The sequence below is a fragment of the Sus scrofa genome, chromosome 13 (assembly GCF_000003025.6).
Source record: "Sus scrofa isolate TJ Tabasco breed Duroc chromosome 13, Sscrofa11.1, whole genome shotgun sequence".
Lineage (NCBI taxonomy): Eukaryota > Metazoa > Chordata > Mammalia > Artiodactyla > Suidae > Sus > Sus scrofa.
Genome location: NC_010455.5, coordinates 22872969 through 22899023, shown reverse-complemented (window position 1 = coordinate 22899023; position 26055 = coordinate 22872969). Strand labels below are relative to the sequence as shown.

The 26055-nt window shown below is 43.6% G+C and overlaps 1 protein-coding gene across 1 annotated transcript in view; it reads right to left on the bottom strand.

Annotated features, from left to right (window-relative positions):
• DLEC1 (deleted in lung and esophageal cancer 1) overlaps window positions 1–25814 on the bottom strand; it is a 91762-nt gene extending 65948 nt beyond the window's left edge. The window contains 5 exon segments of the mRNA XM_021071663.1: window positions 14473–14623; window positions 15515–16033; window positions 17992–18140; window positions 23390–23545; window positions 25009–25814. Of these exon segments, the coding sequence (XP_020927322.1) occupies window positions 14473–14623; window positions 15515–15910 (547 nt within the window). The 5' untranslated portion in view covers window positions 15911–16033; window positions 17992–18140; window positions 23390–23545; window positions 25009–25814.

Here is a 26055-nt window from a genome sequence, read left to right as displayed (position 1 = left end):
TGGATGGAGGCTTTTTAATATCTCATTAGAGTTTTTCTAAACTATTTGATTTTTTAAAAAAACTATGTACATGACTACTATGGGTTTGGGTTTTTTTTTTGGCTGTACCCACAGCATGCCTAAGTTCCCAGGCCAGGGATCAAACCCGCATCACAGCAGCAACAACGCCTTAACCCACTGTGCCGCATGGAAACTCCTGTAAGTGACTACTTTGATTAGAATTAAGAAACAAGGAATTCCCCTGTGGTTCAGTGGGTTTGGGATCAGGAGTTGTCACTGCGTGCCACAGGTTTGATCCCTGGCCCGGGAAAAGCAGCTGTATGCCACAGGCATGGCCAAAAAAAAAAAAAAAAAAAAAAAAATTGAGGAACAAATAGGATAAATGGAAGACTTCAAAGTTTTCAAATTTTATTGCTTGCTCCATTAACCAACATGTTGCCTTTAAATGGCCCTTCCCTCTGAAATTTCCCTATAACCAAAAGTATAGTTGAGACAAGTGAAGGATATATGTTTCTCCTATCATGTGTATTAATTTAGAGATTTTTGATGTTTGGCCTAGTTACTGTACTAGTTAAGTTTTGATGAGGAAGACAGAAATCTCTATATATACCATATATAAAGGGGCTGAATCCAGAGGGTTACAGGTGGGAGAAAGGTCAGGGAATCCATCATGAACAACTTCAGCCAGCAGCACTGAAGCTTGGGGCTCTAGGGACATTATCTGGAACTGGCTACGAAATTTACAGCTGCTCAGTCACCTGCCTGCAACCACTTCTGGAGAACAGTCACCACTTCAAAACTCACCATGAGCCTCTTGTCAATGACCTATCCTGGAACCACAGGTAACAGGTCCATTCTGGGAAATGCAATCCCTGGCCCCTCCTTTGCAACAGAGACCTCAGCAGGGAGTGGCAGCAATGCCAAATTGACACAATCAGCCCAGTTTTGAAGGGCTCTGGTGATGGCTTATTTGAACTATTAAAAGATGAGATGGAGTTCCTACTGTGGTGCAACAGGATGGACCACATCTTGGGAGCGCTGGGACACAGGTTCGGATCCCTAGCCCAGCACAGTGCATTAAGGACTCAGCGTTGCCGCAGTTGCAGCTTAGGTCACAACTGGAGCTCAGATCTGATCCCTGGCTCAGGAACTCATTAAGCCACGGGGTGGCCAAAAAAGGGGAAAAAAAGATAATATACAACTAGAAAAAAGGGAAAGGCCATGGGTCAAGGAGATGCATCCTCTCTGCTATTGGCATTCTCTCCAGGATGTGGCCATTAGATGTGTGTGCAGAAGCAGGGGCAGTCCGTTGATCAGATCTTTGGGGAGTCTCTCTCCACGTCAGGCCTGAACCATGGGCCAGGGGAGCCTTGGGAACCCTGCCCCGGCTTTGTGACCAACTTCCTCTGCCTGGAAGGTTAGGATTCCCACGCTGACTCCGCTCCTAAGCAGGCTCTGCAAGAGGCTGGATGTTCCATTCTCCAAAAGATAAAGTGGACAATATACCAGCAGGGGAAGGGAATGAAAGTACAGGACATTATGCAGAATTCTGACTTTTCTCCCACTGTCTGGAGAATTTATACACATTTCCCATCTTGTGATGTCTGTATTAGCAGCCAGAGAAAGGCAGCTTCAGTGCCTCAGGGAAGAAAGGTTTCAGGGCAGTGTCCTTACCATCAATCATCTGAGTTATAGAAGAGGTTTCCTGGGTTACCTTGCCCTACCCTGAGGAGCAGGGACCAGAGGGGTGTCCAGGGAACTGGATTAAAATCTCTGCTTCTGCTACCTTTGAGATAAAAAACAATCTTGCCAGCAGAAGGCATAATGTCTGATTATAACTTAACATTATTTTAGGTAAAAGATAAAATGAAGGTCATTGGAAAACTCTCCTGATGCTTGTTTCCCACTTCTCAATGTGTTATTACACTTTCATTAAAAACAACTGTTTAATCTCCCCTGATCTCTAGCCAGAAGAATCCTACCAAAGACAGGGACAGTATCTGACTCCCAGGACTCAGGGGTCATCAGGCAACCAATAAAACCTCCTGAGAATCTACCCGGCACCTCCGCCTAAATCCACGACTGATGGAGAAGCCTGGCATGGCATAAGTGAGGAAACAGGAAGAGATACAGAACCTGCTATCTAAGGGGGCTGAGCCCCAGAGGGCACAGACCTGACGTAGGACAGGGCCTCCCACTCAAAGCTGCTCCCTAAGGGAAGTCATCCACATCCATGTGACACTGTGCCTAGTCAGCAGCCCTTCTCCTCCTCCTGACAGGAGAAAGAGATATGCTTTGACAACAGACACAAGTTCAAATCTGGATCCCAGCCCTTCTGAGCCATGGGAATTTGGGGAAATTATCTGGGCTCCTTTCTTAGTTCCTGTACCTGTAAAATGGAGAGAAAACCTACCTCAAAGGTTCGTTGGATGGATTCAGTGGCATAACCTATGGAAAGCATCTCAGCTGTCATCTGGGCCCTTGCAGGACCCCATATGAGCAACGCTTTCCTAAGCCACTGTATCTTTCACTTCTGCCTGCCTCCAAGGTCATAGATATGTGAGGTCTCCCAACCCTCAAAGCACTAGCTCTACGTCCTGGAGAATGACGATTTTCAGTGGTGCAGGAGGACAGATCAAAGTCTTTGAGGGGGCATAAAAGGAAATGCGGATTCCTGGTGAAATGGCTCATTCCAGGTCTGGGGCAATCAATACACAAGATGAATATGTAACACCTAGCCATTCCAGAAAGTAAGGCAGTTATCAAAGACAACCAATGTGATTCAAAGAAATCAGATGTTGACTTGAAAAAGACCCAATTGGCCAAAGATAAGACAATTTGAACATCAATAAGGATAATACAATTGTACTTATGAAATCCGTGAGTTCACAGTGGTATTTAAAACTGACCAAGGAGTTTCTGTTGTGGCTCAGTGGTAACAAACCTGACTAGTATCCATAAGGACATGGGTGCAATCCCTTGCTCCACTCAGTGGGTTAAGGATCCGGCATTCCTGTGAGCTGCAGTTTAAGTCGCAGATGCAGCTCGGATCTGGTGTTGCTGTGGCTGTGGCGTAGGCTGGCAGCTGCAGCTCCGAATCGACCCCTAGCCTGGGAACTTCCATATGCTTCAGGTGCAACCATAAAAAAATCCCCTCAAACATACCAAACCTCATTAGTCATCTTTGGAAGATGCTGGGGAAACCAAGTCATCACTTTAAAAACTGGCAGATAATAGCTATGTGTAAAAGAATGAAATTGTAACACTAACACCACACACAAAAATAAACTCAAAATGGATTAAAGACCTAAATGTAACATCGAATACTTTAAAACACTTAGAGGAAAATATTGGCAGAACACACTTTGACATAAATCATAGCATTATCTTTTTGGATACACCTCCCAGAGTAAGGAAAAATGAAAATAAAAACAAAAATAAACAAATGGAACCTAATTCAACTCAAAAGCTTTGCAGAACAAAGGATACTATTAAAAAAATAAATAAATAAAAATACAACGCACAGAATGGGAGAAAATCTTTGCAAACAAAGCCACTGGCAAGGAATTAATGTCCAAAAATAAACAAAAATCTTGCATAGTTTTATATCAGAGAAACAAACAACCCACCAAAACAAGGGGCAGAAGACCCAAACAGAATTTTTCTCCAAAGATGACATACAGATGGCCAAAAAACAAATGAAAAGATGCTCAACATCACTAATTATTACAGTAATGTAAATCCAAACTACAAGTTATCACCTTACACTAGTCAGAATGGCCACCATCAAAAAAATCTATGAACAATAAACCTTCTACACTGTGGTGAGAATTTAAATTGGTGGGAATTTAAATTCCTAATTCCCACCGTGGAGAACAGTATGGAAGTTCCTTAAAAAACTAAAAATAGAACTGCTTTATGATCCAGCAATCCCACTCCTGGGGATATATCTGAAGAAAACCACAATTTGAAAATATACATGCACCCTAATGTTCATTGCAGCACTGTTTACAATAGCCAAGACATAGTAGCAACCTAAATATCCATCAACCAAAGAATGGATAAAGAAGATGTGGTACAGGAGTTTCAGTTGTGGCTCAGCAGTAACAAACCCAACTAGTATCCATGAGGATATGGGTTCCATCCCTGGCCTCACTCAGTGGGTTAAGAACCGGCATTGCCATGAGCTGTGTTGTAAGTGGCAGATGAGGCTTGGATCCCTGCACTGCTGTGGCTGAGACAGAGGCCAGCAGCTGAAGCTCCAGTTTGACCCCTAGCCTGGGAACTTCCATATACTGTGGGTGCGGCCCTCAAAACAACAACAACAACAGACAAAAAAAAAGGGGGGGAAATATTTTAGTACCATTAGGATTTCATTATAACTTATAATCTCTGATAAAACAAGAGATGCAGGCAAAGACTGCCAGCACCATGAAAAGAGAGACATCAGACATATCCTGTACCTCCTAGAGGGAGCAAAGAGCACCATCTATGAAGTGGTCTTTCCCCACAAACTGAACTTAAACCTCATGATGTCTCTAGAACTAACTAGTGAATTTCAAAGAATATGGAATCATTAGAACAGGTTAAATTATACTACTACATTGATCGGCAAACATTGATCATAGGCCAAACTATGGGCAAGTGTACAGGAAAAATGACCCAATTTCTTTAACATATGAAGCTAGTATTACCAGAGAGGTGGTTGACTGAGAAGAGAGTTTTTGCTGCGTGCTAATGGTGTGGGGATGGAGCTTTGATATGGAAAAGAGATACTGGTAATATTTGAGAATATTTCTCCACAAAATACTAGTCAGTTATAATATAACTTGGAGAATTTGGAGAACCCTGGCAGGCACCAACCTGACCAGGTAATCAAGGTTAACATCACCCATCACCTGTGCCTCCTGATAGGCCGCAATAAGAGCACAGCATCGCATATGTGCTGCCACCGCCTTGGTCATGAGGAAACATCACAAATACCCTACAAACGAAAGGCCTGTCAAGAACTGCCAAGAAAGGAGAGAGGATTTGGGGAAATAGGAAGTACAAAGCACCAGGAGGAGTTCCCTTTGTAGCCTGACAAGTTAAGGACCTGACATTGTCTTTGGGAGGATGTGGATTCAATCCCTGGCCTTGCTCAGTGGGTTAAAGATCTGGCGTTGTCGCAAGCTGTGGCACAGGTCACAAATATGGCTAAGATCCAATGCTGCCATGGCTGTGCCAGAGGCCACAGATGCTAATCTAATTCAATCCCTGGACTGGGAACTTCCATATGCCACAGATGCCCCTGCAAAAAGAAAAACAAAACAACAAAGGACCAAGAGTCTGTCTCCTAATCTAGGCAAAAGTTGCACACAGAATCAGTCTAATGGAACTATTTTGTAACTATGGAGATGAACTATTTTGTAACTTTGAGGTGAATATTTGGACAGGAAATTTTAGTGAACTTCAGCTCTTAGCATAGTATCAGCTACCCATCCCTTACCCCCAGCCCCAGGGCAGGCTTCAGTGAGTATGTTTCTCTGCCATCTGCATACAGTGTGTGAGAGCCTGGGTGAGTCAAAAGGACCCTGTTCACCAAATACCAGAGATCTGTTCACTGACTGCCATTTACTGCTTCTGACCACAATGATGTTGGCAAAGAGGCATCTTCCTCTCTTGTATCAAGCCCTTCCTCCAGGGAATTAAAGGGCCATACTGATACATAATCTAACATTTGAAAGACAAAGACAAAGAGAGAATCTTGAAAGAAGCAAAAGAAAAGTGACTCATGCCACACAAGGGATCCTCAATAAGGTTATCAGTAGATTTCTCATCAGACATTTTGGAAGTGAAAAGGCAGTGGGCCAATATATTCAAAATGCTAAAAGGAGGAGTTCCTGTTGTGGCTTAGTGGGTTAAGAATCCGACACAGTGACCATAAGGATAAGGGTTCAATCCCTGGCAGCACTCAGTGGGTTAAGGATCTGGCATTGCTGCAAGCTTCTGTGTAGGTCATGGATCCTGCTTGGATCTGGCATTGCTGTGGCTGTGATGTAGGCCTGCAGCTACAGCTCCAGTTCAGCCTCTAGCCTGGGAACTTCCATATGATGCAGGTGTGGTGCTAAAAAAAAAAAATAAAGAAAAATACTCAAAGAAAAAAAAAAACTATCAAACAAGAATCCTGTAACCAGTAAAACTATCCTTCAAAAGTGAGGGAGGAGTTAAGACATTTCTTGAAAAACAACAGCCAAGGGAGTTTGTTACCAACTGACCAGACTTGCAATGCTCAAGGGAGTTGTGCAAGATGAAATGAGATGACTCTAGACAATAACTCCAAGCCATATGGCAAAATAAAAGATCTCAATAAAAATGATGAAAATTTTCTACATGATTTAAGAGACTATTCAATTTAAAGGGGAAAAAACTATTAAAGCTAATAAAAAAGCTGGTAACATAAAAATCTATTATATTAGCTAGGATTACTGTAAAAGCTAGTGTTATAGTAATCTTGGTTTTAGACTCCAAGTCTGGTTTTCTAGATAAATGAAGAGACTAATGCATTTAAAATAACTATTAGTTGATGTTTCTAGGCACACAGTGCATTAAGATATAATTTTGTAACATCAACAACTAAAAGGGGTGGGGATGGAGATGTAAAGAAACTAGTGTTCCACACATTGTTGAAGCTAAAGATGGTATAAATTCAAATTAGTGTGTTATAATTTCCGGCTGCTAAATGATTTAATCCCTAAGGTAAGTACAAAGAAAATAGCTATAGAAGATAGTCAAAAGGAAATAAAAAAGAAATTTAAATATTACACTACAAAAATTGACTAAATACAAAAGAAAACAGTAATGCAGGAAATGAGGAACAAAAGATCCTTTTATGCATACAGAGAAAAAAATAGCAAACTGAAAAAAATTCCTTCTTATCATAATTACTTTAAATGTACATGGATCCTGGCCCACAGATTAAACCCTACCACAGATGTTACCCAAGCCACATCAGTGACAACAGCATATCCCTGAGCCACCAGGGAACTCCAAAATAGTCTTTAAATCAAAAATATTTAGAAGAAACAAAGAAGGATATTATATATGAATAAAAGATTCAATAGAGCAAGAAGATGTAATAAGTACAACTATTTACATACTTAATGGCAGATATCAAAATAATCAAGCAAAAACTGACAGATTTCAAGGGAGAAATAGACAGTTCTACAACAATATTGGAGATTTCAATACCCATTTACAGTGACAGATATAACAACCAGACAAAAGGTAAGTGAGGAAACAGAGGACTTACCCTAATCAAGATCTAACAGACACATACAGAACACTCTACCAAACAATAGCAGCATACACATTCTTCTCAAGTGCACATGGGACATTTCCCAGAGCATGTGTTTGACCACAAATTAAATTTCAATAGATTTGAAAAGATAGATATTAGGAGTTTCCTTGTGGAGCAGTGGGTTAGGAATCTGGTTGTCACTGCAGAGGCTGGGGTTGCTCCTATGGCACAGGTTTGATCTCTGGCCTGGGAACTTTCACATGCTGGGGGCGCAACCAAAAAAGTTTTTATAAATAAAAAAAGACAAATATCATACAAAGTGTATTCTCCAACCAAAATGGGATAAAGTTAGAAATCAATAACAGAAGGATAACTGGAAAATTCACTAAATTGTGGAAACAAAGGAATGCACTTTTTAATAGCAAATGGAGGAGTTCCCGTTGTGGCTCAGTGGTTAACGAATCCAACTAGGAACCATGAGGTTGTGGGTTTGATCCCTGGTTAAGGATCCAGTGTTGCATGAGCTGTGGTATAGGTCAGATGCGGCTCAGATCCCGTGTTGCTATGGCTGTGGCATAGGCTGCCAGCTACAGCTCCAATTGGACCCCTAGCCTGGGAACCTCCATATGCCGCAGGAGCAGCCCTAGAAAAGGCAAAAAGACAAAAATAAATAAATAGCAAATGGATCAAAGAAAATTAAAAATACTTGGAGATAAATGAAAATGAAAAAAAAATCAAAATTTATGGGACACAATAAAAGCAGTGCTAAGGGGGAGTTTTACAGCTATAAACATATAAAGTGAGAAAGATCTCAGATCAACGACTTAACTTTAGAACTAAAGGAACTGGAGAGAAAAAAAAAAAAAAAAAAAAAAAAAAAAAAAAAAAAAAAAAAAAAAAAAAAAAAAAAAAAAAAAAAAAAAAAAAAAAAAAAAAAAAAAAAAAAAAAAAAAAAAAAACTAAACTGAAAGCTGCCAGAAAGAAGGAAGGAAACAATAAAGATTAGAGCATAGATTAAAGCAGATAACAGAAAAAAGAGAAATGAAAGTGGGGACATTACTACTGATTCTACAGAAATAAAAAGGGTTATAAGTGAATATTAGGACCAACTGTACACTAACACATTGGATAACTTAGATAAAAGGGACAAATTCCTAGAGACACAAAGCCTACCAAGACTAAATCATGAAAAAACAGAAAATCTGAGTTGACTTATAGCCAGTAAAGTGACTGAATCAATAATAATAAAAAAAAAAATCTCAAAAAAAAAAAAAAGCCCTGAATGCAATGGTTTCCCTAGTGAATTCTAACAAACATTTAAAAAAATTACTATTAATCGTTTTCAAATTTTTCACAAAAACTGAAGGGAACATTTCATTCAAGAGGCTAGCATTACCCCAATATAAAGCCAAACAAAGATACTACCAGAAAAGAAAACTACATCCCTTATGAACACTGAGACAAAAATCCTCACAAAATACAAGCAAATCGAACTCAGCAGCATATTAAAAAGATAGTTCACCATGACCAAATGAGATTTATTCTGGAATGCAAGGATGGTTCAACATACAAAAGTTGATTGATATAATATACCACATTAACAGAATAAAGGTGGGGGGGGATCACATCATCTCAACTGAAGCTAAATAAATCTTGAAAAAAATTCAACTCCTTTTCATGATTTATAAACACTAAAAATCTAAGAATAAAAGGAAACTATTTCAACATAATGAATGTCAAAGATGAAAAGCCACAGTCAACAACATATTCAGGAAAGACTTAAAGCTTTTCCTCTAAAATCAGGAACAAGGCAGGAATGCTGTTTTCATATGCACACTGTGGTATATGGGATGAGTGACCAATTGGGACCTACTGTATAGCACAAAGAACTTTACCCAATATTGTGTGATAATCTATATGGGAAAAGAATATGAAGAAGAATGAATTTGTGTATGACTTTGTTGTACAGCAGAAATTATCACAACATTGTAAAACAACTATGTTTCAATAAACTTTGAAAAATAAAAAAAAAAATGTCTGTTTCACCATATCTATTCAACACAGAAGTTCTAATCAGAGAAATTAGGCAAGAAAAAGAATTAAAAAGCATCCAAACTAGAAAGGAAGCAGTAAAATGATCACTGTTTGTGGATGATACAATCTTATATATAGAAAATCCTAAAGAACCTCTTAGAATAAGTAAATCCAGCGAAGGAGCAGGAAAAGTCAACACACAAAAATCAGATGCATTTCTGTTCCCATTGTGGGTTAAGAATCTGACTGCTTGGGAGTTCCCATTGTGGTGCAGCAGAAACAAATCTGACTAGGTATCCATGAGGATGTGGGTTTGACCCCGGGCCTTGCTCAGTGGATCAGGGATCTGGTGTTGCTGTGAGCTGTGGTGTAGGTTACAGATGCAGCTCAGATCCCATGTTGCTGTGGCTGTGGTGTAGGCCAGCAGCTGTAGCTCAGAGTTGACCCCCAGCCTACGAACTTCCATATGCCAAAGGTGGGGCCCTAAAAAGCAAAAAACAAAATAAATAAATAAATAAATAAAAAAGAATCTGACTGCAGCAGCTTGAGTGACCCTGGAGGCATGGGTCTGATCCCTGGCTCAGTGAAGTAGGTTAAAGGATCTGGCACTGCCACATCTGTGGTGTAGGTTACAGCTGTGGCTTGAATTCAAACCCTGGCCAGGGAACTTCCATATGCCATGGTGCACCCATAAAACTGAAAGGGACAAAGAAATGGGGGAAGGTTTAAACTCCACACAAAAACTACCAGAACAGATAAATGAACTCAGCAATGTAACAGGAGACAAGATTACCATACAGAAACCAGTTGATTTCTTTACACTAACAATGAAATACCAGAAAAGGAATGTAAACAAACAATCCCTTTTAAAATTGCATCAAAAAAATAAAATACTTAGGAATAAACCTCACTGAGAGGTAAAAGATTTATATTCTGAGAAGCACAAAACATTAACAAAAGAAACTGAAAATAAATCAAAGGAAAGACATCCCATGCTCTTTGATTGGAAGAATTAATATTGTTAAAATGATCATACTAACCAAAGAAATCTAGAGATTTAATGCAATCTCTGTTAAATTACCCAAGACATTTTCCACAGAACTAGAACAAATAATTTTAAAACTTACATGGAACCAGAAAGACCCAGAATTGCCAAAGCAATCTTGAAGAAAAAGAACAAAGCAGGAGGCATAACCAACCAGGCTTCAGATAATATTACAAAGCTATACTAATCAAAACGGTGTGGTACTGGTAAAATGACAGACATAGGATCAAGGGAATGTAATAGCCCCAGAAATTAAACCACACACCTACAGTCTGTGACAGAGAAGGCAAGAATATCCAACTGGAAAGACCATCTCTTCAGTAAGAGGTGTTAGGAAAGTTGGAGAGCTGCCTGTAAATCAATCAAGTTAGAAAACACCCTCACACCATACACACAAAAAACTCAAAATGGCTTAAAGACTTAAATGTAAGACATGACACCATAAAACTCCTAGAGGAGAACATTGGCAAGACATTCTGTGACATAAATCATAACAATTTTTCTTAGATCGGTCTCGGAAGACAATAGGAATAAAAGCAAAAAATAAATAAACGGGACCTAATGGGACCTAACTTATAAACTTTTGCACATCAAAGGAAACCATAAACAAAATGAAAAGACAACTTGCAGACTAGGAGAAAATATCTGCAAAGGATGAGACTACAAGCGCTCAATTTCCAAAATAAACAAACAGCTCATACAACTCAATAACAAAAACAAACAATCTAAAAATGGGCTCAAGACCTAAACAGACATTTTTCCAAAGAAGACATACAGATTGCCAAAAATCATATGAAAATGCTTAATATCACTGATCATTAGAGAAATACAAATCAAAACTACAATGACGTGTTGGCTCAGCAGTAACAAACCCAACTAGTATCCATGAAGATGGGGGTTCAGTCCTTGGCCTTTCTCAGTGGGTTAAGGATCTAGCATTGCTGTGAGCTGTGGTGTAGGTCACAGATGCAGCTCCGATCCTGCATTGCTGTGGCTGTGGTGTAGGCCAGCAGCTATAGCTGTGATTCCACCCCTAGACTGGGAACTTCCATATGGTGGGGGTGCGGCCCTAAAAAAAATTCATTTAAAAAAAATGACAATGAAGTGCCACCTTACACAGGTCAGAATGCCCATCATTAAAAAGTCTACATGGAGTTCCTGGTGGCCTAGTGGGTTAAGGATCTGGCATTGTCACTGCAGTGGCTCAAGTCACTACTGTGGCTCGGGTTCAATCCTTGGCTTGGAAACTTTCACATGCCATAGGCAAGGCAAAGAAAAAAGTCTACAAATAGCAAATGTCTGAGGGGGTGTTGAGAAAAGAACCATCCTACACTGTTGGTGGCAATGTAAATTGGTACAGCCACTACGGAGAATAGTACAGAGGTTCCTTAAATAACTAAAAATAGAGTTTCTATATGATCCAACGATCCCACTCCTGGGCATATGTCCAGACAAAACTATAATTTGAAAAGATACACACACTCCTATGTTCACAGCAGCACTATTCACAATAGCCAAGACATGGAAGTAACCTAAATGTGAATCAACAGATGAATGGATACAGAAGATCTGGTCTAGGAGTTCTCTTGTGTGCTGTGAGTTAAGGATCTGGCATTATCAGTGCAACATCTTGGGCCACTGCTGTGGCTTGGGTTTGATCCCCGGCCTGGGAACTTCTGCATGCCTCAGGCACAGCCCAAAAAAAAAAAAAAAAAAAAAAAAAAAAAAAGATGTGGTCTATATATAAAATGAAATATTACTCAGTCATAAAAAAGAATGAAATAATACCATTTCCAGCAACATAGGACCTAGAGATAATTATGTTAAGTAAAGCAAGAAAGAAAAAGATAAATATATTATGTTAACATTTATATGCAGAATCCAAAATATCACACAAATGAACATATCTACGAAACATAAACAGACACACAGACATAGAAAATAGATCTGTGGGTGGTAGGACGGAAGGATTGGGAGTTTGGGATTAGCAAATGCAAACCATTAAATAAAGAATGGACGAACAACAAGGTCCTACTGTATAGCACAGGGAACTATATTCAATATCCTGTGATAAAACATAACAGAAAAGAATATGAAAAAAGAATGCATATGTATAGATATATATATGCATAACAATCACTTTGCTGTACAGAAGAAATTAACACAATATTGTAAAAAACTATACATCAATGAAATTTTAAAATTTAAAAAATTTAAAAATGGATTAGAATAGATATTGCTCCAAAGAAGATATGCAAATGGCAAATAAGTATATGAAAAGATGCTCAACATCACTAATCATCAGGGTAATGCAAGTCAAAACCACAATGAGGTATCACCTCACACCTGTCAGGGTGGGTACATTCAAGGGAAAAAAAAGAACAAACAGAAATTACTAGGTGTTGGTGGTGAGAATGTGCAGAAATGGGAATCCTTGTACACTGTGGAAAGCAGTATGGTGGTTCCTCAAAACATTAAAAATAGAACTAGTATATGATCTAGCAACTCCACTTCTGGGTATAAACCCAAAGAATTGAAAGCAGGGTTTCAAAGAGATATTTGCATATCCGTGTTCATAGCAGCATTATTCACAACAGCTAACACATGGAACCAATCCAAGAGTTCATCAACTAATGAACAGATAAGCAAAATGTGGTATATACATACAATGGAGTATATTTTAGCCTATAAAGGAAGGAAATTCTGACATAGGCTACCACATGGATGAACCTTGAGGACATTAAGCTAAGAGAAATAAACCAGTTGCAAAAAAACAAATACTGTATGATTATACTTTTATGAGGTACTTATAGCAGTCAAAATTATAGAGACAGAAAGTAGTATCTAAGGATAACTTGACCCCCTTGCTGTACAGTGGGAAAATAAAAAAAAAAAATAAAAAAAAAAAGTAGAATGGTGATTGCCAGGGGCTGGGGTAAAGAGGGGGAATGGGAAGGTATTGTTTAATGAACAAGGAGTTTCAGTTTTACAAGAAGAAAAAAGTTATGGAGGTGAATGGTTACAATGTTTGTACAAGATTATGAATGTATTTAATTGCGCTCTACTGTATGCTTAAAAATGGTTAAGATGGAAAATTTTTTATTTTTATTTTTTGTCTTTTTAGGGCCACGCCCGATGCATATGGAGGTTCCCAGGCTTGGGGTGGAATCCGAGTTGTAGGTGCCAGCCTACACTACAGCCACAGCAATGCTGGATCTGAGCTGCAACTGAGACCTACATCACAGCTCACAGCCATGACGGGAACTCCTGGAAAATTTTATGTTATGTGTATTTTACCACAGTAAAAAAATTGGTGGAAAAAAAAAAGAACTGTCAATAACATGAAACACAGGGGCGTCCCCACTGTGGCGCAGTGGGTTAATGATTGTGTTTGTCTCTGCAGATGCACCGGTTCAATCTGATCCCCTGCCCAGGACCTTCCGTATGTTGCAGGGTGGCCGAAAAATAAAAATAAATAAATAAAAAGACAATTTAAAAAAAGAACAGGAAAACACCAGAGAACTGTTCCAAATGAAAAGTCTAGGGAGGAGTTCTCTTGTTGGTGCAGTGGTTTTAAGGATCTGGCATTGTCACTGCTGTGGCTCAGGTCAAAGCTGTGGCATGGGTTCAATCTCTGGATCCAGAATTTCCACATGCCATGGCCAAAACAAAAAAAAAAATCTAGGGAGTTCCCTGGTAGTCTAGTGTTTAGGACTCTGAGCTTTCACCACTGCATCCCAGGTTCAATCTCTGGTCTGGGAACCTTAAAAAAGTCTAAAAATAAGACCTGACAGTAACATGCAACACAGCTTCCTAGACAGGATCCCAGACCAGAGAGGAGAAAGGGGGGCTGTGAGACAGCTGGTGAAATCTGTATATGATGCTGCACCAAGCTGATTTCCTGGCTTAGGAGGCTGTATGCTGGTCTGTAAGAGAGTGTCCCTCTTCTGAAGACATTGCTGCTGGAGTGTTTTGTGGTAATGAAAGATCATATATGCAACTCACTCCCCAAATATTCAGAAAAAGGCTAGAGGGTGGGTAACTGAGCAAATACAGTAAAACGTTAACAGCTGGAGAGTCAGGATAAAGGACATCGCGGAATCATCATACACACCTGGAGGCATCTTGATGAAGGGCTCAAGGACCTGTACTTTGGCCTGGTGCATGGCCCGCTCTTTCTCCGCAAGAGCCCGGGCACGGGCCTGAATGATATGTCTCTCCAACATTTCCACCTCATCCAGTCGCTGCTTATAGAGATCCCGAATCTGGCAGGTGGAGGACCAGTTGAACAGAAATATGGTGAGAAATAAGGTTTTTTCAACCTCACCCCAGCCTCGGGGCTCCCCGTGAAGCATAGAACCACCACAGAACTGCAGACACCATCTGGTATTCTCAGACAGACGTAAACACGGAGACCGACAGCAGGAAAGGGCTGAAAGCTTTTAACGTCAAGTCGGTAACAGAGCCAAGACTGAAACCCTATCTCCTGGCTTCACAGTAAAGAGAGCTCCCATCCAAACTCTGAAATACCAAATACAAGGGAGTATGCTCCTTGTGGTAGAGGAAGAGTTGTCATCCAGATGCACCTTCAAGGAATGACATGCTACCTGGCTGCAGGGCCCATAGAGTTGACTTCAGCTTCTTGAAAACACTCAGCTGAGACTCTTTTAAGGGAGTCGAAGGCAGCGTGGCCAGCAATCAGCCTCAGCAATGAGGACTCATATCAGCTGCTTTTCTCGTTATGCAGATGAGACAGCAGTAGTTGCTGTTCCAGAGATTGGGTGTGTTAAAATCTGGGCATGAATACCGTGGTTAAGACTCTAGTTTCTGACACAAAGGCAGGCAACGCAAACGAGGATGTAAAATAAAAGACAGGTGCTACAGATACATGCAGCACGTGTGTAGAATGTGTGTATTTGCCTAGGGGCGTGCATAGCGTCCTTCCACTAGAATATCGGATACATTGCACCATGGACTTGGTCTGCTCTTTCCCGGCTGCATCCCCAGTGCCTGAACAGCGCCTGGCACTTGGCAGGGGCTGACACTTGTCGAGTGGCTGATTCGCGCCCTGGGCGCCCCTGCACGGCTGCAGAAGCAAAGACGCCCCGCACCAGGTGAGCAAGCGGAGGAAGGCGCGAGACACAGGGCTGTGTTACCTGTTGCAGCTGGTCCACGAACTCCTCGTGCCTCGCATCCTCACTGCCGCGGGCCTTGATCAAATTTGCGCTCACCTCCTCGCCGATCACCTCGGAAGTGTACAGGTTACGGAAGACGCCGGTGAGCAAGTACGAGATATCTTGGGTGCGCAGCGAGGTGGGGCGCAGACGCAGCAGGTGCGGCTCGGAAAGCGGCGGAAGCTCAAGCGGCGGGATGCGGACGGGCCGGGCCCCGAAATCGTGGTGAAAGGACTCGGAGTAGGCGATGGACGACAACCAGGTGCACTGGCTGGGGCTGCGGATCCGGGCCAGACGCTGGGTTGGCGTCCACGTTGCCCCCGCGAACGCGTAGGACCCAGACTCTGCGGACTGCAGCTCTCGCCTTCCAGTCTCCATGGCAACTGAGACGCCGCTAAATCCCTGCCGCACTTCCGGTTCCGGACCGCCTCTTCCGCTTTGCCTTGGGTTCTCAGTGCTCTTAAGCCTTCATCCTCATGAATATTTGCACAGCAGCATCCCCTTTATGAAGATGAGCTTAGAGTTAGGTATCAATGGAGAAAGGGTTAAGTGGCACAGCCAGGCCAGTCTGATTGCAAAAGCCTCTATTTACCTTCATCTGCCCATTCTCTAAATATTCAGTATTTATTAATTCGTTCATTTAAAATTTATTGGGAGTTTTGTAGTGGCTCAGCCATAACCAACCTGACTAGTATCCATGAGGATGGGTGTTCAATTCCCGGTCCCACTCTTGGGTGAGGGGTCAGTCAGTTGCCCTGAACTACAGTGTAAGTCACAGATGCAGATGCAGCTGGGATCTGGTTGTTGTGGCTGGCAGCTGCAGCTCCGATTTGACCCCTAGCCTGGGAACTTCTACATGCCATACTTGCCGCCCTAAAAAGCGAAAAACATAAAAAACTAAAAAAAAAATTTTTAATGTATTTACAAAGATTCAAAGGAAGATGTTGCTTCCACCCTCACAGATGTGTGTGTGAGTGAGAGACCAGGGTGGTGAGCGGGAAGGAACAGGAAAACAATTGCAGTTTAGTGGGTTAAGGTCAAGGTGGAGATAAATGTTGGTTTTCATGGAACCATAAAGGACAGGAACTTAGTCTGCAGAGGGAGTGTGTACAGTGGTTTTTTGGTAGAGGTGAAAACCAAGCAGAGATTGAAAAGAATGAGTCATCTAGAGAGTGGAAATTAAAACTACAATGCAGTCCCATTACACATTTAGTAGAATGTCAACAAACTGAATGAATGAATGGGTGAAAATCAAATAAGTACAGGTAAGGATATGCAGCAACTAAAATTCTCATATGCTGCAATGGGAATACCAACTAGTATAGCAGCTCTGAAAAACAGTTTGGCAGTAACAAGTAACAAATACATCAATTCCACTCTTAGATGCTTTTCCAAGTGAAATGAGAATGTTTGTGCTCACAAAAACCTGTGTGAAAATGTTTATAACAGCTTTATTCTTAATCTCCAAAAACTGGGAAAAAAACAAATGTCCTGTTCATTGGTGTCAAGATAAATAAACCGTAGTACATCTAAACAATGGAATACTCTCAGTAGTAAAGATGAAAACAGAGTAGTGATACACACAACAGCATATATGAAAATAAGTGCATTATGCTGGGGAAAAGAAACTATTCTCAAAAGGCTACATATACATACCAAATGATTCCATTTATAGGAAATCCATTTACAAAAATGCAGACACATCAGTGGTTATCAGGAGCTGGTGATGGGAGCTAGTGTTGGCTTCAAAGGAGCATGAGGAGATTTCTTGGGGTGATGGAACTGTTCTACATCTTTTTCTTTTTTAAACTAAAATGTTCCCAATAGTCTGCATGCTAATGAAGTAGCAGAAAGAAAACTTAGTGGGGATTTTTTTTTTGTCATGTTCATGTGTTCTGCATCTTTTTTTTTTTTTTTTGTCTTTTTAGGGCCCCACCTGTGGCATATGGAGGTTTCCAGACTAGGGGTCGAATCGGAGCTACAGCTGCCAGCTTACACCACAGCCACAGCAATGTGGGATCGAAGCTGCATCTATGACCTACACCACAGCTCATGGCAACACTGGATCCCCAACCCACTGAGGGAGGCCAGGGATTGAACCTGCGTCCTCATGGATGCTAGTCAGATTCATTTCCGCTGAGTAATGATGTGAACTCCACACGTTCTACATCTTGATTGTGGATTTGTTAAGACCTCGCAGAACAGGAATGTACACCATAAATGGTGAATTTTACTGTATATACATTATACTTCAATTTTTTAAGTGAATAAAAAAAGAATGAGTAAGAGTAAGCAAGGAGAGAAGGAACATATCACTCCATGCAGAGGGACTTCATTGTGCTAAAGCTGGGAGATTGCAGCACATGTGGGAGGAAATGAAAGAAGCTCAGGGTGTTGAGGTACCTGCTAGGCAAGGGCCAGATCATAAATGAGCTTATAGGAAACATTAGGGAATTTACCTTATTCTGAGGCCAGTAGGAGGGCCACTGAGGGTCTTAAGCTGGGTGTGTGGTGGTCAGCTCTAAGTTTTACTGAATTCATTCTGGTTGCTCTGAGACAGCCAACTGGAGGCAGGCAAGAGGCATCAGAGAGCTCAGTTGGGAAACACCTGCAGGGGTTAGGAAAGAGATGAAGGACACTGGGATTCATATGAGAGAAACTGACTGGAGATTGATCTGAAAGATAGAATTGACAGGACTCGCTGATGGACAATGGGAGTGAGAGAGGGGAGGGGCCGAGAATGATGCCCAGTGTGGGATCAGGTAGGTAATGTCATCCACGGAAATGGGGAGAGGCCTGCACTTGTCTAGGCAGCAGCCTGACATCACAGTGACTGTCGTCCTTATCACAGTGTGGCTTCTGCTCTTTTTATTACCGCTGGGGTGAGCCTGTACCTTCCAGCCTGAAAACCACTTCCTGAGATGAGGCCCAGGATGCTCGCCAACAGAAATGAACCACTTCTGCTTCTCTTGGTCAGGGCTGGCTCCCTCATCTCTAATTTCCAGTGTCTGTTCCATCCTCAGAGCTAGGAAGCCAGGGCCCCTGTTCTGGATTGTGTACCTGATCCTACTCTGACTCTCCTTGAGCTGCACACTTTCCCAGAGTGAGGAGGCCACAAGGCCAACGTGATATGCCCCATGCCTGCTCAGACATCGTGAAGCCACTGACCTGTGCAGGTCACTTCTTTTTTTTTTTTTTTTTTTTTGCTTTTTAGGGCCGCACCCGCGGCATATAGAGGTTCCTAGGCTAGGGGTCAAACAAATGGGAGCTACAGCTGCCAGCCTACGCCACAGCCACAGCACCGCCAGATCTGAGCCGAGTCTGAGACCTACACCACAGCCCACAGCAACGCCAGATCCTTAACCCACTGAGCAAGGCCAGGGATCAACCCTGTGTCCTCATGGATACTAGTCAGATTCATTTCCACTGAGCCGTGATGGGAACTCCCCCTTGTCCCCCTTTCCTCTATGCTTCTTCATCTCCACCCTCGGCTTCCTCTCCTACTGGTATCTGTCTTCCTGATACACTGGATTCATCCCTGATTCCGCTGTGCCCAGCAACCACTTTGTCTTTGCTCTGTGACTAAATGAATAAATGAATGGTTCCAACCCTGCACCAGTAACAAACGGCACCAACCCCTTTCCTTATGAAGACCTTGTCAGCATAAAGGGAATTTCTTAAACTGCCTTCTTCCTTTTTTTTTTTTTTTTTTTTTTTTTTGGTCACACCCTCCACATGCAGAAGTTCCCAAGCCAGGGATCAAACCCAAGCCACAGAACTAACACCTCCAAATCCTTAAGTGCTAGGCCACCAGGGAACTCTGACTGCTTCATTTTATAACCTGTTCTGCTGACCAGAATTTTTGTTTATCTCTGGATTCTTACACACAGTTTTGGCCTTTAAATTTTTTTTAATGTTTGAATTTCTAAAGTTATACATCGTCATGGTAAAAAAATATTCTAATAGTACAAGAGTTCCCATTGTGGCTCAGTGGTTAATGAATCCAACTAGGAACTATGAGGTTGTGGGTTTGATCCCTGGCCTTGCTAAGTGGGTTAAGGATCCGGCGTTGCCGTGAGCTGTGGTGTAGGTCTCAGACGTGGCTGTGGCTGTGGCATAGGCTGGTAGCTACAGCTCCAATTAGACCCCTAGCCTGGGAACCTCAATATGCCACGGAGCAGCCCTAGAAAAGGCAGAAAAAAAAAAAAAGACCAAAAAACAAATATTCTCATATATTCTAATAGTATGTAAAAAATAAAACTGTTTTCCTCTCAATCTCTTTCCTTGGATTATTTCTATATCTTTCCAGCTATTGTTTCTGCCTATACAAACACAAGTATCTATAAAGGGTTTTTTTTTTAATTTTTAAAAAAGCACCAATGACATTATATTATGCATTATACATATTGTCTTGCAATGTGCTTTTTTTTTCACAGCAACTCACAGAGGACTGTTTTTATGTTTTGTTTTGCTTTTGCTTAACAGATGCAGGGGAACCCACTGTATGGGAAGTTATTTAACCAGGTCCTTGCTAGGGAGTGTCACCTTATATCATGTTTCTGTACATAATATACGGATGATATCACAGGATTAAGAATTGCTTGGCCAAAGCATATATACATTTTGATATTTGGGATATTGCCAAATTGCCTCTGAAAGATGATCCCAGAATAGACTCCCGCAAGCAGAATGGGAGGACTTGTGGGCATTTTAAACATCTTTGAACCATATCCCAAATTTTATTCCCAGCCCACATTTCCCTCTAAAGCTCCAAACTAGTACATCCATCTTGACACCTCACCTTGGCTTTCTGAAAGCACCTCAAACATGGGTCCACAACTGAACACCTGTTCTTCTTCAGTCTCCCCATTTCAGCTTCTGGGAACTCTCTGCTTTGACTGGCCCAGGCCTAAAGCCTAGGGTCATCTCTGACTCTTTCTTTTACAGTCCTCACTGGTCAATCCTGTTGGCTCTCCCATCAAGTTGTATCCCAAATCCTTGCACTTATAACTTCCATGCCTACCACTGGGCCTGACCCACCATCCACTCTCACCTGAATCGTTGCAAGAGCCCCTTCATTGGGCTCCTTGCCTCAGCCCTGTCTCTCCATGTATGATACCTTCCAGCAGCCAGAGTGATTCTTTTTCTTCTTTTTTTTTTGTCTTTTTTTAGGGCCACACCCACTGCATATGGAGGTTCCCAGGTTAGGGGTCTAATTGGAGCTGCAGCTGCCAGCCTATGTCACAGCTCATGGCAATGAGGGATCCTTAACCCACTGAGAGAGGCCAGGGATTGAACCTGCATCCTCATGGATACTGGTCAGATTCGTTTCCACTGAACCACAAAGGGAACTCCCCAGAGTGTTTCTTTTAAAACGTGAATTAGATCATGTCCCTCCTTGACTTAAAACCTTCCAAGTGCTTCCCATTTATCCCTAGGTAAAGGTGGACACCAAAGAAGGCCCAGCAGGATTAGGTCCCATTACCTCTCTGGCTTCTCTCATTCCCCTCTCCCTCTATCCCTCTGTTGCAGCCACACTGGCCTCCCTGCTGGTTCCCCAACACACTAGATGCACTCCTGCCTCAGGGCCTTGGCACTGCCTGTCTCTTCTGCCTGGAATCCTCTTCCCTTAGAACCTCTGAATTCCCCACTCTCTCACATCCTAGAAGTCTTTGCTCAAATGTCACTGTCCCTGTAAGGTCCAGCCTGCCCAACCTATTTAAACTATAACTCTCTCTCATTCCTGAATTCCCTTATTTTTAAATTTTTCTTACATATAATGTGCTATACAATTCGTCTTATGTTTATTATCATGTCTCCTTTGTTTCCATTAGAATTTAACTCCACAAGGGTAGGAGTTTGGAGTATATTTTCTTCACTGAGGATTCCCAAACCTCAAAAACAGTGCCTGGCACACAGCGAGTGCTTAATAAATGTTTGTTGAATAAAATAGCCCTTCAATGTTTTCTTTAGTTCACAGACTCCTTCAGCATGCCTTCCCCCTCAGGTGGGCTGGGCCACGTCTCCTCCCTCTGACTATTCCCCACACTGAGCACTAGATTCTGCCTGAGGGGTGAGGACTGGGACTTAGTCCACAGTGAAATGAACATCATATCACACAACAAAGGAAACCATTAAAATAAACCAAAAAGACAACCCACAGAATGGGAGAAAATTTTTGCAAATGACTCAACCAAGGTCTAATCTCCACAATATACAAACAACTCAAACAACTCAACAACAAAAAAACAAACAACCCAAATGAAAAATGGGCGGAAGACCTAAATAATCATTTCTCTAAAGAAGACATATAGATGGCCAGCAGGCACATGAAACAATGCTCAACATCACTAATTATTAGAGAAATGCAAATCAAAACTGTAATGAGGTACCACTTCACACTGGTTAGAATGGCCATCATTAGTAAGTTTACAAATAAAAGATGCTGGAGAGGGTGTGAAGAAAAGGGAACCCTCCTGCACTGTTGGTGGAAATGTAAGTTGGTACAACCATTATGGAAAACAGTATAGAAATACCTCAGAAAACTAAATATAGAACTACCATATGCCCACTACTGGGCATATATCTGGACAAAACTTTCATCGAAAAAGATACATGCACCCGTATGTTCATCGCAGCACTGTTCACAATAGCCAACACATGGAAACAACCTAAATGCCCATCGACAGATGAACAAAGTAGGAAGATGTGGTACATATACACCACAGAATACTACTCAGCCATAAAAAAGGACAAAATAATGCCATTTGCAGCAACATGGATACAACTAGGGACACTCATACTGAGTGAAGTTAGAAGAGAAAGACACCACATGATATCATTTACATGTGGAGCCTAAAATATGGCACAAATGATCTGTCTACAAAACAGAAAATATCGGAGTTCCCGTCATGGCTCAGTGGTTAATGAACCCAGTGAGGATCCATGAGGATGCAGGTTTGAACCCTAGCCTCTCTCAGTGGGTTAAGGACCCAGCGTTTTACCTGAGCTGTGGTATAGTTGCAGATTTGGCTTGGATCTGGCATTGCTGCGGCTGTGGCATAGGCCGGCAGCTGTAGCTCCAATTCAACTCCTAGCCTGGGAACTTCCATATGCATGTGCCACAAGTGCAGCCCTAAAAAGCAAAAAACAAAACAAAACAAAACAAAAACCAGAAAAGACCATGGACATGTAGGAGGACTTATGTTTGCCTTGGGGGAAGGGGAGGGAGTGGGATGGATTGGGAGTCTGGGGTTAGTAGAGAAAACTGTTGCATTTGGAGTGGATGGGCAATGAGATCCTGCTGTATAGCACAGAGAACTGTATAGCTAATTACTTGTGATGGAAAATGATAGAAGATAATGTGAGATAAAGAAGGTATATATGTGCATGACTGGGTCACTTTTGCTGTACAGCAGGAATTGACAGAACATTGTAAATCAATTATAACAAAAATTTTTAAAAAGCCTATCACATCACATTCACAAATGAATTTGCAATAAATCCCACAAATATAATTATGGAAAAGTAACTGGCAATCAGCCCATAGAGTCCTGGCATTACCACCCAGCCCAGGAAGCCTGTGATCCATCACAGCAGCCTGGATCTCTATGCGGTCAGTAGCAGCTGCCTGGTGTGATCAGAGCACAGTCACTTTGCCATAGCTGCTTCCATGGGAGAGGCAGCCTTTACTTTTCCTCTGGATGTATGTGGGTGCAGGACCCACAGGAGGGAGCTCAGAGGAGGTTTTCCAGCCCTCACAAGCATCAGGGTCCAAGGGCTTCAGGCCGGGCCCTGTGCCCACCATGGGTGGAGGGTGTTCCAGCACCATGCTTGGCCGGCAGCATTTATTCTTACCAGGTAGCCAATGTCGTCTGTTATTTCAGCCAATTCCCAGGAGGATTGCAGCTCCTGATGCAGAGCTCCCAGAGGTGAAGGGATCTGCTCAGTCTCACAGTGGGAAACTGCAGAACCAAGATTTAAACAGCCCTCCAATCGGCTGTGCTCGAAAAACTAGGAGGAGGCAGAATAAACATCATCCACCTCACCTACCCAAGCTGGTCTAGGTTTGTGTTTCTGGGGGAAGGGCTGGGCAGGGTCAGCTCTGAAGCAAATCTGGAAAGTTGGCATTCTTGGGTTGATCCTCCCCCTTCTCTAGGCCTCTTAGAGAAGGTAGTGGCGGAGGGGCCAAGAAGCAGGACTTGGGGGGGTACCAGCTCTGACACTAGGTTTCATCCATCATCCCAGAAGCCCTCATACCCACCCTCACATACACATCGAAGACACGATGGTCAGCTGGGGGTGGTGGGATGCCTGAAACTCCATCGGACAACTAGTCTCTGGGCACACATGGCCTCTCTGTGCTGCTGAAAGCTCCGTGAGTCACCAGGATCTCAGGGCATCTTGCAGAGGCAACTGAGAGCTGGATTTTAGGGGGGTAATTTAGGCACCTAGCCAGGCCTGGGCCCACAGAGGGCCTTGGTGGTTAAAGGGCAGAGGGAGCAGAATCCAGCAAATGAGGTTTGGGAAAAATCCTCTTGCTAGGCCTCTAGCCCATCCACACAGAGATGCACAGTCCCATATGCCACCCAGGCTTACGCACAGCAGAAGTAAGCAGAGTGTCTCCAGCCTGTGAGGGAGATGGAGGGCAGACTGGGGGTGGGGGGGAGAGTCCCAGGGAACAGCTGCCCCACAGGGCAGAGCAGCAGCCTTGTTTCTCTGAGTGGCATGTGGCCCAGCCCTCTTTTCTGGCAGAACCTGGCTGCGTGTGCCAACTCTGAGTCAGCGTGCCCACTCTGCCCAGCAACCCCAGGCTTGGGAGGAGGCCTCAGCTCCTCTGCCTGGGCCAGAGGCCAGAAGAGGGCCTGCACGAGGCAGGTTCGGTGTGTGCAAAGGAAGGGCCAAGCTGGAGCCCCCACCAGATAATGCTCTGGATTGGGCTTGGGGCTCAGAGCTGGGAGGTGATGTGAATAAACAGGAATGATGTTTAAGATGAAGGTTCAGAGCCAACTGCTGCTGTCAGAATTTCATTATGTCTCTGCCTGGAAAGAGAAGCAGGGCTTAAGGAGGCCTGACTTGCTGACTAGAGGGGCCGGCAGGCCCCTGGGGATGTCAGAGGTCCTGGGATTAGCCCCGAGGTCAGAGGAGGCCCCCAGGGGAGCAGGCCTGGAGGCAGGCATCCTGGCCGGGTAGAAGGAGGGCGAGGGCAGAGAAAGGACCCCTCATCCTCCCCGCCCCCAGGCTGGCGCTTCAAAAGGATGTCTTGTGTGGACTTGCTCATCCCTGAGAAAGCAGAGAGGGCTCTTATAGGGCTGCTCCTGATGGAGAGCAGGCCGACTGAGGAGAGTGCCAGATAGAGGGCTACATCCCCCCACCCCACCCCCGGTGTAGGGGAGGCATACAGAGGGAGTGGGAACTCCACAGCCAGAGTCTCCAAAGTCCCGACCAGTCTCAACCATAAGGATGGGAAGACTCACCCTCTGGCAGGCTGACATCCCTTCCGGAGGTATTCAAGGCCACCTAGGCCTGCTTGTGCCTAGAGAGGGAAGGGCTGGGGTCCGACTGGTTTTGCTGGACTCTCACACTGGCTTTATCAACCCAGGGGGGCTATGGGGGGGGGCCTGGTGGGCACAGCATCCCCAACGTGGGAGGTATTCTGGGGGCTCTCCCAAAAGTCAGTAGGCAGCAGAATCCCTGGACTTTCCCTTAGAGTCTCTAGGTACCTATAAAGAGGGTGGCTGGGTTGCCAGACTTGAAGGTGGGAGTGTGTGTGTAAGGGGGGGGTGTCCATGTAGGGACGCCTTGCCCAGACAGCCTCTTGGGAGGCCATCCATAGAAGGAGCCCTGGAGATGCCCAACTCTGCCCCTCACTCCGCTGTACAGATTGCCAGGAGTTTGGGGCGTGAAGGGCTCAAAGCCAACCTCTCTGAAGCTACTTGCTCTAAGTTTTTACTGCCTCTGCTCTAGTCCCCACCAAGGGCACTTCCGGTGTTAGAAACTTCCCAGCGAGACTGGAGGGGACCCTTCTACAGAGTAGGTTCAGGCACGCCTCTCCAAGGATCTAACTTGTGCCTTGCACCCGTTTTGCAGAAGAGAAAACAGACATCCGGGGGGCAGTGGCTGGCTGCCTGAACTCTGAGGCTCCCTTTACGCAGCATCACGGTAGGGCGTCTTAAGTTACGAAGTCCCTGTCCCAGAAGGACGCCAGATTCTTCCGTGCATCACCCTAACCCCGGCAAGGCGCCCGCAGGCAGGGCGTGGGGCCCCACCGCCCTCGGTAATGACAGGGCCCGCGGCCTGTGGGTGGCGGCAGCGGAGGAAGCCAGAAGCCAGAGGGATCTGGCTATTTCTGGCTGGGACGCACCCACCCGCCCCGGCCAAGGTTGGCCCGGCTTGCTGGCCCCCACCTCTGCCCTCCTCCACGATCCCCAGGAGGGGCGGGGAGAGACGCGGGTTGGAGGGCCCAGGGGGCGGGGGCGGGGGCTCGGGCGGGGGGCGGAGCGGAGTCCCGGGCCCACCTCCAA